Source organism: Podarcis melisellensis (genome assembly GCF_964234715.1).
Source record: "Podarcis melisellensis genome assembly, chromosome: 15".
Classification (NCBI taxonomy): Eukaryota; Metazoa; Chordata; class Lepidosauria; order Squamata; family Lacertidae; genus Podarcis; species Podarcis melisellensis.
In genome coordinates this window covers 20,701,792-20,715,047 of record NC_138532.1, presented here as the reverse complement: position 1 = coordinate 20,715,047, position 13,256 = coordinate 20,701,792, and the positions used below count along the sequence as shown (strand labels likewise).

At 47.8% G+C, this 13,256-nt stretch overlaps 1 protein-coding gene across 3 annotated transcripts; it reads left to right on the top strand.

Moving 5' to 3' along the window:
* Positions 1 to 3,700: 3,700 nt before the first annotated feature.
* On the top strand, positions 3,701 to 12,794 carry C1QTNF5 (C1q and TNF related 5). 3 transcript variants are annotated; one of them, XM_081890040.1, is made up of 3 exons: positions 3,701 to 3,812; positions 9,342 to 9,572; positions 11,026 to 12,794. In XM_081890040.1, exons 2-3 carry the CDS (start codon positions 9,353 to 9,355, stop codon positions 11,541 to 11,543), a joined length of 738 nt encoding a protein of 245 aa, XP_081746166.1. In that variant the 5' UTR covers positions 3,701 to 3,812; positions 9,342 to 9,352; the 3' UTR covers positions 11,544 to 12,794. The 3 variants fall into 3 exon arrangements, with proteins under 3 accessions (XP_081746166.1, XP_081746167.1, XP_081746168.1); XM_081890041.1 differs by having other exon boundaries at positions 3,701 to 3,821; XM_081890042.1 differs by lacking the exon at positions 3,701 to 3,812 and adding an exon at positions 7,275 to 7,293.
* The last annotated feature ends 462 nt before the right edge of the window (positions 12,795 to 13,256 follow it).

The window sequence follows — 13,256 nt, the reverse complement described above, 5'->3', positions numbered from 1 at the left end:
TAATTGTCAAATGTGCCCAGCCCTTGCGGCAAAGCCCTGCTGAAAGTATTTCTTTCCAGAATACATCTGGTTTAATAATGATTATGCAAAGATTATGAAGACTTCAGAGTTGCCTCATTTGGAGATTGAGCTATTACAGCAGCTGAGGAGTGATTGAAACAACACAGATCTTGGTGGAATGAAGTGGTAGTGTGGTAGAAAAGACTGCCCTACTTCAGACTGCAGGTGGCGGCTGATCCCCTTAAAAAAATAATCCCCGAGCAAAAGAGGAGTGGAAAACAACCCACAAGAAAGCTAGTGTGTAAGGGAAAGAGCTTCGTGTCTTCCTATGCTGGCTTTCCAGTTAAAAGGAGTTTATAATGCAAGGACTTTCCTACATATTTGTTATCCCTCCACCTGCACTCTGAAGTGGGATTGTTAGATTTAACCACTTGATTTCTCTTCCACCTCACTGCCAACAGTGTGGAGTAGAGGTGAGAATGCCAGACAAGGACCTGGGAGACCAGGGTTCAAATCCACACTCAGCCATGAAGCTCACTGGACGACCTCAGGTCAGTTGCTGACTCTCAGCCTAACCTACCTCACAGGGTTGTTGTGATTATAAAAATGGAGAGGAGGAGGGAGAACCATGCATTCTCTTCCAGCCCTACTTGGAAATGCTAGGGATTGAATTTAGGACCTTCTACACGCACAGCAGGTGCCCTGCCACTGAGCTTCAGCCCTCCCTGCAGAAACCACTGTCCCTGGTACTGCAGCATTTCAGGCTTCAGTTGAGAGGATACACAAGTTCTTGGATTCCTGTCATCAGGAATTCCCCACCCACAGAAAACTGGCACGTCAGCCAAAGAGATCTAGCCTCACTTTTCACACTTGTGTGCAATTGTTTTGAAAGAGCATTTGAACCTGTTAAAAAGTCCAACCTGCAACTAAATGGTCCTAGGAGCTCTGTACCACCCATGTGTGAATTACTTCACCTTCCATTCCATCCCTGCGCAGCAGCCTCTGAGATCATCGGAGCCCAGCTTAAATCTGGGAAGCATCACCCCAAGACAAGGGAGGAGTTTCTACGGAAGGGAGCTGGCGGCAGCAGCGTCTGTGAAACCAATCTGGGAGCAACGCCCATCCAGCTGCTGCTGCTGCTGCTGCTGTCAAAGCAGAAAAATGCTCAGGGACTTCTAAGCAGGATCTGGGTGCCAAGTCCCGTCCATCAAACTCTGCAAACAAGTTGTGGGTGGGATTCGTGCCTGTGTTTGGGCATGTACACTTGGGCATGGGGAGCAGAGAATCAGTTCCCACCCTTTCTCTCTATCATAATACTAGAATGAAAGAAAGCTGAATAACGCAAGGTTCCAGATGGATGAGAGGAAGGATTTGGTCACACAGGAATCTGCTATCCCAAGAGGCAGCGATGGCCAGCCAAAGAAGTTGAGACAAATTCATGGAAGTTCAGGCTTACCTGGGGGCTTATAGCCACAATGGCGACTTCTCAGGGTCAGAGGCAGTGATCCTCCAACTACCTGTTTGCTAGGCATCACAAGGGTGGTGGTGTGATGCTGCGGTGCTCAGGTCCTGGCTTTTAGGCTTCCCATAAGCATCCTGCCAGAGCAGGATGCTGGACCAAACGGGCCTCTGGTCGGATTCACCAGGAGCCATGCTTGGTTTAATCTAGGTCAGTGTTGATCACGCAAACTGGCAGCAGCTCTCTGGAGTTTCAAGCAGAGAGCCTTGCCCAACTCTGACTGGGGATTTCAGTGATTGAACCATGCTGGTTTGCATGCAGCCATGGGTAAGTAAGTTTGCAAGGTGCCTCCTGCATGCCTTCTCTGGTAAGGTAAAGGGACCCCTGACCATTAGGTCCAGTCGTGGCCAACTCTGGGGTTGCCACGCTCATCTCGCTTTATTGGCCGAGGGAGCCGGCATACAGCTTCCGGGTCATGTGGCAAGGATGACTAAGCTGCTTCTGGCGAACCAGAGCAGCACACGGAAACGCCGTTTACCTTCCCGCCAGAGTGGTACCTATTTATCTACTTGTACTTTGAGTGCTTTCAAACTGCTAGGTTGGCAGGAGCAGGGACCCAGCAACGGGAGCTCACCCCGTCGCGGGGATTCAAACTGCCGACCTTCTGACCGGCAAGTCCTAGGCTCTGTGGTTTAACCCACAGCGCCACCCGCGTCCCCCTTCTCTGGTAGACATGGATTATAAGATGTGCCCAGCATAAGCATTTCCCAAAGGGCTTGGTTTACCCAGACAGCAGTATAAAATGCACATTGATCAAGCGACATGCGTTATCACGCAGCATCCTTATCCTATATTCTAATAGCAAGCTCAAATGGAGGGGGAGCCTTTAGGTAGCCAAAGCCACACCCACACACCCCACATGAAGGAAGTACTGCATGAGCAGGCTTAGGGAACCCCCCAAGGGTTGCAGATATCCTGGCTGGGACCAGTTGTAGTCCAGAACATGTGGTTGGCACCAGGTTGTGGGAAGCTACTGTACACTCACTCCTATGCTTCTGCCTGGTTGGAAAATATTCTGTAATGTTTTGTTGACTCCCAGCTTTTAAAACATGTTACGTATCCTGTCTGTTAATGTTACTTTCTTCTTTTCTTCAAGAGGAGAGTAGCAGAGCTCAAAGCCACACCTGGATGCTTCTCTCCTCTAATGTTAGATTCATATGGAGAAGAGAGTTATTGTTAAGTGATGAGCAGCAGGCACTCTGTACATGCTCAAAGACACTTCTTTTCCTGTGGTGAGCTCTGGCAGAAAATAAGCTCTAGTGCCTGCTCAAGGTAAAAAAAAAAACCAAAATGATGGGCAGAGTGGAAATGGAACCACAAACCCACTTCTTCTTGGATTGTGTACAGCATTTCTGTCTCAACCTTTAGCCAAAAGGGGTGTCGGAGCAGCTTACAAAAATCAGTTATAATATGGTCCTGACCTTAGGTTCACAATCTGAAAAGATGTGACGCAAGAGGAAAATGGGAATAGGAGGGAGGAGGCAAAAACCAAGCTCAGGCACAAGTTCTTAAAAGTGACAGCCCACGTCAGTGAAAGTCCTGGCTGTTTCGCGTTTGATGAAATGGGTTTCCTTGCCTTTCATCCCGTCATTGCTTTTATGAGGGTGAAGGTGCTTCCTTGGAAATATAGAGAACATTTATTTACACCCCACCTTGCAGGCATGGCCAAACTTGGCCCTCCAGCTGTTTTGGGACTACAATTCCCATCATCCCTGACCGCTGGTCCTGTTAGCTAGGGATAATGGGAGTTGTCGTCCCAAAACAGCAGGAGGGCCAAGTTTGGCCATACCTGCAAGCAGCTCAAGGCGGCGCACCTGCTTCTCATTCTCCCCGCACAACCACCCTGCGAGGTAGGCCAGGCTAAGAGGCAACGTGGACTGGCCCAAGCTCACCCAGTGGGGTGAGTGGGGGATTTGAACCAGGATCCCCCGGTCTCACCCCCACCCCACCCCCCACTCTGACCCCTTCTCCGCCGCCCTGCCGGCTCCTGACTCTTCCTCCTCCCTCCCATCCCGCCTTCCTCTCCCCTCTGCCCCATCCCAGAGATGCCTCTGCCTCCGACGCGCTTCCCCGCTTTGCCTGTAGCTCTTGGCTCCGCTCTGCAACTCTCCGGTTTCCATCGGAGTTGGGGAGGAGGGAGAGAGGGGAGGGAGAGAGGAGGGTGGGGAGGGGGGAAAGAAGGCCGGCCGGCGGAGCTGGCTTGCGGCCTCCTTCGCCAGAGTAAGCGGTCCTCCTTCTTCCCCAAGCAGTCCGGAGCGCCAGCTTGCCAGCCCAGCCCCAGAGCGCCGCCGCCGCCGCGTGAGTATAGCAGATCCACGCGGGCTGGTGGGCAAGGGAGGCTGGGCAACGGGTCCCCAACTTGGCTGCTTGGAGCTGCCGTTTCTCCCGACTCTGCTGACACCACCTTGCTTTTGTTTTGGGAGCGACGCGATCCCTTTAGAAGATCACCCGGGAGTGATCTTCTAAAGGAAATGCCTAGCGGGAGAAGATTAGTTTTCTTTGGGATTGATTTTAATTCGAGCCACCCAAAAGCCTTGCCCAAAAAAATGCACTGGAAGAAAGAGCTGCTTTCTTGGGGAAATTGAAATAAAATTGGCCAATGTTTGTGGCTTTTAAAAAAGAATGGCCTGATCTGGACACCACTAAGGGGCGGGGGGGGGTTCTGGATTCCAATTTTGAGTTAGTCTGGTTTTTAATTTGAGTATTCATTCTGATTTGTTCCACAATGGTGAGCCTAATTTGCTTGTGGGGTGTTTATACATCTTCCCGTGAATTAGCCGTTCATCCCACACTTTTCCATGCATTTTCCCATCACTTTCTCAGCCACCAAAAGTCTGGATTGGTTGTTTTTTTTAAGTGGATTTGTTGCTCCAGGGGAAAAGAGTGCTGTATTCTACTTGAATTGCGCAAACCTAGATTTCCTGGGGTGCTCTTGAAGCCTTCCTGCAAAATAACATACAGGATACGCCCAGAGGAGCATCTGGTGAACATTACAGAATTTGAACTCGGGTCTCCTGGTCCTAACCAAACACTATCTGCTAGGTCACTCTGACTCTTGGGAAGGTGTGGGAATGAGGGGCTTTGATTGCTGCAAGTGCCCCACAGGTTGGAAAGAAAGTCAACCGTTCTGGACTGATATTCACTATTGTATCTCACGCACATTATATGCAAAAATTATTGCTACTTGCAATCCACAGGTAGGAGACTAATACTAAAAGTCAGTAGTGAAACTTGGTTTTTGCTGAATGCTTAAAAGGGTCTTGTACCCTTTATTCTCAGTAATCATTGCAACAGTCCTGCTAAGTTAGCCTGTTTTATTAACCCCATTTTGCAATCTGTTGTAGATCAGACAGACCAGTAGAGATCCTAGAGCCGTGAAGATAGAACTATATGCCAATGGCTCATTTTTCTGCCTATATTAGTACGGTTGCATGCCACCCTAATCTGAGCTATGCGAGATTCCAGGGACATCTCTCACCTGTGGTTCCTAGAAGCTGTGAGCATGCGACATTAGCCACACCCTGGGAATGGCTGTGGCTGGCTAGCTAAACCACGTGAGGGTACCTGATGGGTCTCAAACCCTCTGTGAGTTAGGGACTTCCCCTGCATGCAAAGACAGGCTCTGGCAGATTGAGCAGACAAGACCAATAGTCTCTTGACCAATGGTCAAGAAAGTGGTTTCTCCACATGCTTTAGGGGGAAGGGGCAGATGGGGCTTGTCAACCCAGGAACATAGCACATCCAGCAGATGGAAAACTCTGGTCCTCCACTGCCTTGCTAGATATATTTGGAAGAAGAACCCTACCCAAATCCGGAGACCCTAAGCCAGTTGGATGCTGCCTTGTGCATCTCCTTCTGGCAACTCCTGCAGCCAAGCTGGTGCCAAACGTCTTGCTCTGCTTTCCTGTGGACCCCGCCAACGATGCCAAGAGTCTTGTTGTCTGGGCAGTTCAAGACCTCTGCACACACTGCCCAGGCTTGCACCCCAAGGAGGTCACTGATAGTGCTGATAATGCAGCAGTTTGACTTCACCCACACACCCTGGCTAGTCATAGCAGAGCTTAAGAAATACAGGGACTAGGCTCCCCAAAGAATATCCCTCTTCTTTGGTGATCACTTGTAGCCGAGTAAGATTGTCTTCCATGAACACAGTCTTAACAGTGAGTCAGTAAGTGACTGTGGAGACCAATTCTGGATGTCCTTCCACACTGGGGACATACCGTATTTTTCGCTCTATAGGACGCACCAGACCACAAGACGCACAAAGTTTTTGGAGGAGGAAAACAAGAAAAAAAATATTCTGAATCTCAGAAGCCAGAACAGCTAGAGGGATTGCTGCACAGTGAAAGCAGCAATCCCTCTTTCTGTTCTGGCTTCTGGGATAGCTGCGCAGCCTGCATTTCCTCCATAAGACGCACAAACATTTCCCCTTACTTTTTAGGAGGGGAAAAGTGAGTCTTATAGAGTAGGTTTCTGGATGGGAGTTGGTCATGGTGAGGGTTTGCCAAACGTGCCTTCCTCTTAACATGTTTCTCCCTTTCATCCTGATTATGAGCGTGTTCAAAGTCCACAGCACCTTTGGTAAAGGCTGTTCTCCAATTGGAGCGCTCACAGGCCAGTGTTTCCCAATTGTCAGGGTTTATACTACATTTATACTACATTTTTAAAGATTTGCTTTGAGAGAGCCTTTAAACCTCTTTTGTTGACCACCAGCATTACGCTTTCAATTTTTAAGTTCGGGATAGAGTAGTTGCTTTGGAAGACAATATTCAATATGACCAGTCTTCAGCCAGTTTATGCTGAAGAATCGTTGCTTCAGCACTCACCCCACTACACCCCCAATCCTCACCAGGCTCAGGCAATGCTGAAAGAATGTAAAGCATCGAGATTTTGGATGGGTTCGCTGCATTCCAGTCCTGTTAGCTATGGCTAAATCCCCAAGCTGAAACTTATAGGAGCTCTTAAGACAACCTGGACTCTTGTAAAAAGTGGCAAAAGATGACAGGGGCAGGAGGGAGAGGGGAAGAAAAGAGAAATGAAAGGAGAAATAGACGAGCAAGTTGTCAGACCAGGCTGGCTAGCAGGCAGAAGGAGGGCAAAACCAGGATAAAAGTTCACAGGCTGATTCTGTGGTTTGAAGGCTGCATTGCGTGCCCGGCTGGCTCCTGGCATCAGTCGGGCTTCTAGAGGACTAGCCTCTTGAGAGTCTCTGGCTTATTTCCTCTGATTCCATGGGGGGGCGAAAGGAGCGTGACATCCCAGGCGGTTGCTTAAGAGCCAGTTGACATTTCCTCCTCTCTCTGTCTCTCTTCCCACTGCCCCCATTGCTCACCACAAAATGCACAAAATGCAGCTCAGGAAAGCCAGAGAATTCTGAGCCATCTGAAGCTCCCAACTGTTCCAAGGGAATCATATGCATTAATGGATTTAGGTTGCACAATTGCTAGTCTTACAGTTGGATTAGGGTGTGGAGGCTCCTTGGGAGATCAACCATGGGGGTGGGTGTCTAAGAGGCAATATTCTGCTCTGGTTTTGCTGGAGTTCTTCTAACTTTTGACGAAATGGTTCCTGCGATTAATTTCTGCGGGAAGAGGTGGAACCTTTATAAAAACCAGTTGGACCTGGAATCTTAGCTGCAGGTCTGTGGGATGAGGGCGGTGAGATAAAGGCACTCTGCACATGCTCAGTGGCACCATCTTTCAGATTAAACCAGCCGGAAAGTTGTGTGGATTAAACAAAGAAGAACCATGTACACCACCTTGTGTTTCTTGGTGGTGGGATAGCAATATAATAAATACTCTGACTGACTAAAACTCTGGAAATCTAATGCACCAGGGAACAACATAAAACCATAGGGAACTGCCTTAGACTGAGTCACACCCTTGATCCATCAAGCTCTGTACTATCTACACAGATTGGCTGTGGTTCTCCAGGGTTTCCCTACCTTGGGAATGCAAGGATTGAACCCCACAGACTTTCTGCATGCAGAGCAGGTGCCCTCCCACTAAGGTGGAGCCCTTTGCCTGCTCAATCTAGTCTAGGCCAAGCATTCTAGCTTAGTTCTTTCCAGTTGCACTTCTTCCTATTTGCAGTGATTTTTTTTGTTTTAACTGTGTGGGAGAACATAAAAAGAGCCGAGCTACTGGGTCTGACCAAAGGTCCATCTACATAGCCCAGCATCCTCACAGAGACTAATCAGAAGCCGGTGGGAAGCCCACAAGCAGGACCCGAGGGGAACAGCACTCTCTCCCCCCCTTGTGATTCCCAGGAATTGCTATTCAGAGGCTACTGAATACCAAACCAGTCATACTGCAGACAGTACATAGGCATCACAACTAGTAGCTACTGGTAGTCTTGAATTTGTCTTTCAAAGCCATCCACTTGGCAACTATCACTGCCTCTTCTAGAGAGGGGAAAAAACAATAGTTTAACTATGTTAGCTGGCAAACTACAGAAGGCTGGGGAAAGCAGAGATGGTCTCAGCTGATAGGCAGGTTTAATGGGGCAAAGCAGTCCTTAAGGCATCCCAGGGCCAGATTTAATAGACCTACAGGTGAACCTCGAAAAATTAGAATATTGTGGAAAAGTTCATTTATTTCAGTAATTCAACTTAAAAGGTGAAACTAATATATGAGATAGACTCATGACATGCAAAGCGAGATATGGCAAGCCTTTATTTGTTATAATTGTGATGATCATGGTGTACAGCTGATGAAAACCCCAAATTAACAATCTCAGAAAATTAGAATATTAAATGAAATCAGCAAAACAAGGACTGCAAGTAGAGCAATATCGGACCTCTGAGAAGTAGAAGCATGCATATGTACTCAGTACTTGGTTTGGGCCCCTTTTGCATCAATTACTGCCTCAGTGTGGCATGGCATGGATGCTATCAGCCTGTGGCACTGCTGAGGTGTTATGGAAGACCAGAATGCTTCAAAAGGAGCCTTCAGCTCTTTTGCATTGCTCAGTCTCATGTCTCTCATCTTTCTCTTGGCAATGCCCCATAGATTCTCTATGGGGTTCAGGTCAGGCGAGTTTGCTGGCCAGTCAAGCACAGTAATTCCATGGGCACTGAACCAGGTTTTGGTACTTTTGGCAGTGTGGGCAGGTGCCAAGGTCCTGCTGGAAAATGAAGTCAGCATCCCCATAAAGCTCGTCTACGGAAGGAAGCATGAAGTGCTCCAAAATCTCCTGGTAGACGGCTGCATTGATTGACCCTGGACTTAATGAAGCCCTGTGGACCAACACCAGCTGATGACATGGCTGCCCAAATCAAGACAGACTGTGGAAACTTCACACTGAACTTCAAGCATCTGGCATTGTGTGTCTCCCCATTCTTCCTCCCAGACTCTGGGTCCTTGGTTTCCAAATGAGATGCAAAAGCTGCTCTCATCAGAAAAGAGATTTGCATGCTTCTACTTCTCAGAGGTCCAATATTGCTCTATTTGCAGTCCTTGTTTTGCTGATTTCATTTAATATTCTAAATATTCACAATTATAACAAATAAAGGCTTGACATATCTCGCTTTGCATATCATGAGTCTATCTCATATATTAGTTTCACCTTTTAAGCTGAATTACTGAAATAAATGAACTTTTCCACAATATTCTAATTTTTCAAGTTTCACCTGTAGTTACCTAGGGCGAGTAGGAATTTCATGCAGGTGACCATTCAAGGAAGGTTTACTAAACTTGGTCCTTTGGAGGCATAAACGCATTGGATTAGGTAAGCTATAAAAAATAATAATTGTGGACCTATTTGCAAAAAAACACTTCTCTGAGACCCTTTGGAGGAATCTGACAAACTCCTCTCTCTGTAGACCCCCCAGAAATGGAGCACGCCGTCTACCTCTTCCTCTTCCTGCTTACATTGACCACAGACTCTGTCCAGATTGAGGACAATAAGATCCCCAGCCTTTGCGCTGGGCACCCTGGAATTCCAGGCACCCCCGGGATCCATGGTAACCAAGGCCTGCCAGGCAGAGATGGGCGTGACGGGCGTGACGGAGCGGCAGGGATGCCGGGAGAAAAGGGTGAAGTTGGTCCACCAGGTAAGGGCACCTCTGCCTTAGGAGGATCTCAAAGGCCTTCTTGGTGCCTGAAGGAAAATGTTTGGCCTTTAGATGCAGATAAGGCAGGTTGGGGGGGCTGTGAGAGCACTGTTATTTCCAGGTCCATTTCTATCATGCTAAGCAAGCTAATTTTGCAGAAGCCCTGAAGTGGGTAATTCCAGCATTATTGTCTCACAGTGTATTGGGGGAAGGAGTCCACTCTGTTGAGTTATCAACTCTATAGAGCAGGGCCAGCCTGTCTGGTGACCCATTTTTGTCTGTGTGGACAGCCAGCTGGCTTTCAGAGCTATGCAAGCCCCAGCCATCAGCAGCTGGGCACGGCTAAAATGGCCTCACAAGACAAATGGGGAGGCCGGGCGAAAGTAATAAGGCCTGTGGACTGAAAGTTCCTCACCCCCTCTGAGGGAAATGAGGTCATTTAAATTAAGACCCAAACTTCTAACTATTGTAGTCGCCACAAGCAAGACAAGGGGATAGCTGGTGTCTTGCTTTCTACTGAGTTCTCTCTTTTCTGTCAATTAATTTTTATTGCTTTTCCAAAAAAAATCAACAAATTAACATCAAATTAATTCAAATTTAATACAAATTTGAAAGTTGACTTCCCACCCCGCTATCTTGATGTTTCTCTTCCCTTCCTTACTCGCTGCTCAATGTTACATAATTTCCTAATTCCATTTCAAGAGTAAGATAAAAAAAGAAAAAATGTTAGCAAAAGATGCAAGTGAAGAACTTCCAATTTGCCATCTGCCAGTAACAGAAAATGTATGTGTGTATGTGTGTATATGTGCATACACACACACACACACACACATACAGTGGTACCTCTGTTTTTGAACATCTCTGTTGTCGAACATTTAAGTTTTCAAACACTGTAAACCCAGAAGTAAATGCTTCGGTTTTCGAACGCGCCTTGGAAGTGAAACCGGAAATGTGGCTTCCATATTGAATTTTCCATATTGAGTTTTCTGTTTTGAGGCTTCCATAGTGACTTTTCAGTTTTCAAACATTTCAGAACATGAACGGTCTTCTGGAATGGATTATGTTCGAAAACTGAGCTACCACTGTATGTAAAATCACCCTCAGTCCATGCAAAAAATAATAATATTTAAAACCTTCAGTCCATGCAAACATCCATCTTCTCCACTTTATATTAAGCAATTTCTTTAAAGTCAGGGTGCCTCAGAATCATTTGTTCCTTTTCCCTACGAAAAGTCCAAGACAGGTTCCATATTTATTAATAAATGTTAGCCATCTGTTTCTTTTAATTTCACCTCTACTAATTCCTGCCACCATTACTCTATATTGCAGGGTATTAAATTCTTCCACCCATATCCGCATTAAAGCTTCTCTGTGGCGAAAACACATCAGATCCATCTTCCATTCTCAAACATATCCTAACACTGTCCTTGGTTGTTGTTTTCATTCCATAAAGGAGCAGTGGGCCCCACAGGGGAAAGAGGCAGTGCTGGCCTCAATGGGTTTCCCGGAGAGAAAGGGGCGCCTGGGGAGTGCGCAGTGGCCCCCCGCTCAGCCTTCAGCGCCAAGCGCTCCGAGTCTCGCAGCCCTCCCTTGGCCGACCAGCCCATCGTCTTCGACGTGGTTCTGGTCAACGAGCAGGGACATTACGACGGCAACACGGGGAAGTTCCTCTGCGAGATTCCGGGACTGTACTACTTTGCCGTCCATGCCACCGTCTACCGCATGAGCCTCCAGTTCGACATTATGAAGAATGGCAAGTCAGTGGCCTCCTTCTTCCAGTTCTACGGCAACTGGCCCAAGCCCACATCGCTGTCCGGTGGCACCCTGGTGCGGCTGGAGCCAGAGGATGAAGTCTGGGTGCAGGTAGGGGTAGGGGACTACCTTGGCTTCTACTCCAGCATCAAGACAGATAGCACTTTCACAGGATTCCTGGTCTACTCCTACTGGCAAAACTCTCCCGTCTTTGCCTGAGAGACGACTCACCCCTCTCCACCACGCGATTTGTGGAGGACTCCCTTTCTTGGCTCTGCCACAGCTGTCGTCCGTGGGGATCCCTGTGGCCCTTCTTAGCCCGAGGGGTGCGGCGCCCCTTTAGCTAATGCCTGTAAAAGGGTTGTAGGTTCTTCCCAGAAGGTGTCTGACCAACCCTCAGCCCAGGGTCAGGATAGCTGTGCAGCAGAGAAGTTAAGTGACCTTTGTAGCGCACTAGCAAACAGTGTACTCCTTGCGGAGTAGATTTACTTTCTATATCTATACACATACATACTTAGGGCTGTGCCCTGCTTGCTTCGCTTGCCAGCCCGACCGACCCCTTTCGTAACCCACCCTGCCCCACATCAGATGTCAAATGACAACATGACCTTTAGAAGACATCTGAAGGCAGCCCCGTAGAGGGAAGTTTTTAATGTCTGATGTTTTGTTGTGTTTTTATATTTTGCTGGAAGCTGCCCAGAATGGCTGGGGAAACCCAGTCAGAAGGGTGGCATGTTAATACAGTGGTAACTCGGGTTAAGAACTTAATTCATTCCGGAGGTCTGTTCTTAACCTGAAACTGTTCTTAACCTGAAGCACCACTTTAGCTAATGGGGCCTCCTGCTGCTGCCATGCCGCTGGAGCACGATTTCTGTTCTCATCCTGAAGCAAAGTTCTTTACCTGAGGTAATATTTCTGGGTTAGCGGAGTCTGTAACCTGAAGCGTATGTAACCCGAGGTACTACTGTAATAAAATTATTATTGTTGTTATTATTATCTGACCAACCACCCTCCCTTTACACTCCCCTCGCAGCTCGCCTGAACCTCCACACCCTTTTAAAGGAGGAGGGAGGCACAGTTGACTGAACGGCTCTATGAAGCGCCTCTCTTTCCTCTGTCAAACCTCACAGCAGGCATGTTTGACGGAGGTCAGCCAGGAGCCATTCAAGAGCTTGCCTGGGCTACCCTGTCATTGCTCATGCTGCAGCTGACGTGGCCATCTGTCGGCGGTCCTGTGAACTGCAAAGCATGACATCCAGTCCTTTTGTTTGTTTATAGGGAGACAGGCCACCCTTCCCTACAGTTCCTCAGAAGCAGTCCAACTGGTAGGGGCTGGTGTATTTCTGCAGCTCCTCCTCTCCCTGTCAAAGGGGAAGGAGGGTCCAGAGCAAGATCACTAGGATCAAACCCCTATTAAACCATGAAATCAATCTTCACTTGTATATGGCATTTAGGGCGGGTGGTATCTGGTTTTCAAAATCGCAGCTAAACCTCATGATATACCAGCGGAGCTGGCAGAGTTAGCAGGGGCTGCAGGAATCAAGAGAAGCATTGGCTGGCTTCATGATTTCCCCCACATTGTGATTTTTGCATAGCGCGCGCACACATACACACGCACATTTTGATTCCCAATATATTCCCAGGTCAAAAATGATGAAACCAATGTCGCAAAGTGGACTTCAAACCGGTTTTGAACAATATATTGATATCACCTAGCCCTAATGACACTGCAGAGAGAAATTAGAGTAATCGCACAAATGAAAAATGCCATAGAAGGAATTATTTAAAAACAAAAGTACAGTGGTCCCTCTGGTTAAGAGCGCTTCAGGTTATGAACACTTCAGGTTACAAGCTCCGTTAACCTGGAAGTAGCTGCTCCTGGTTGCGAACTTTGCCCCAGGATGTGAATGGAAATCACGCGCCAGAGGCACA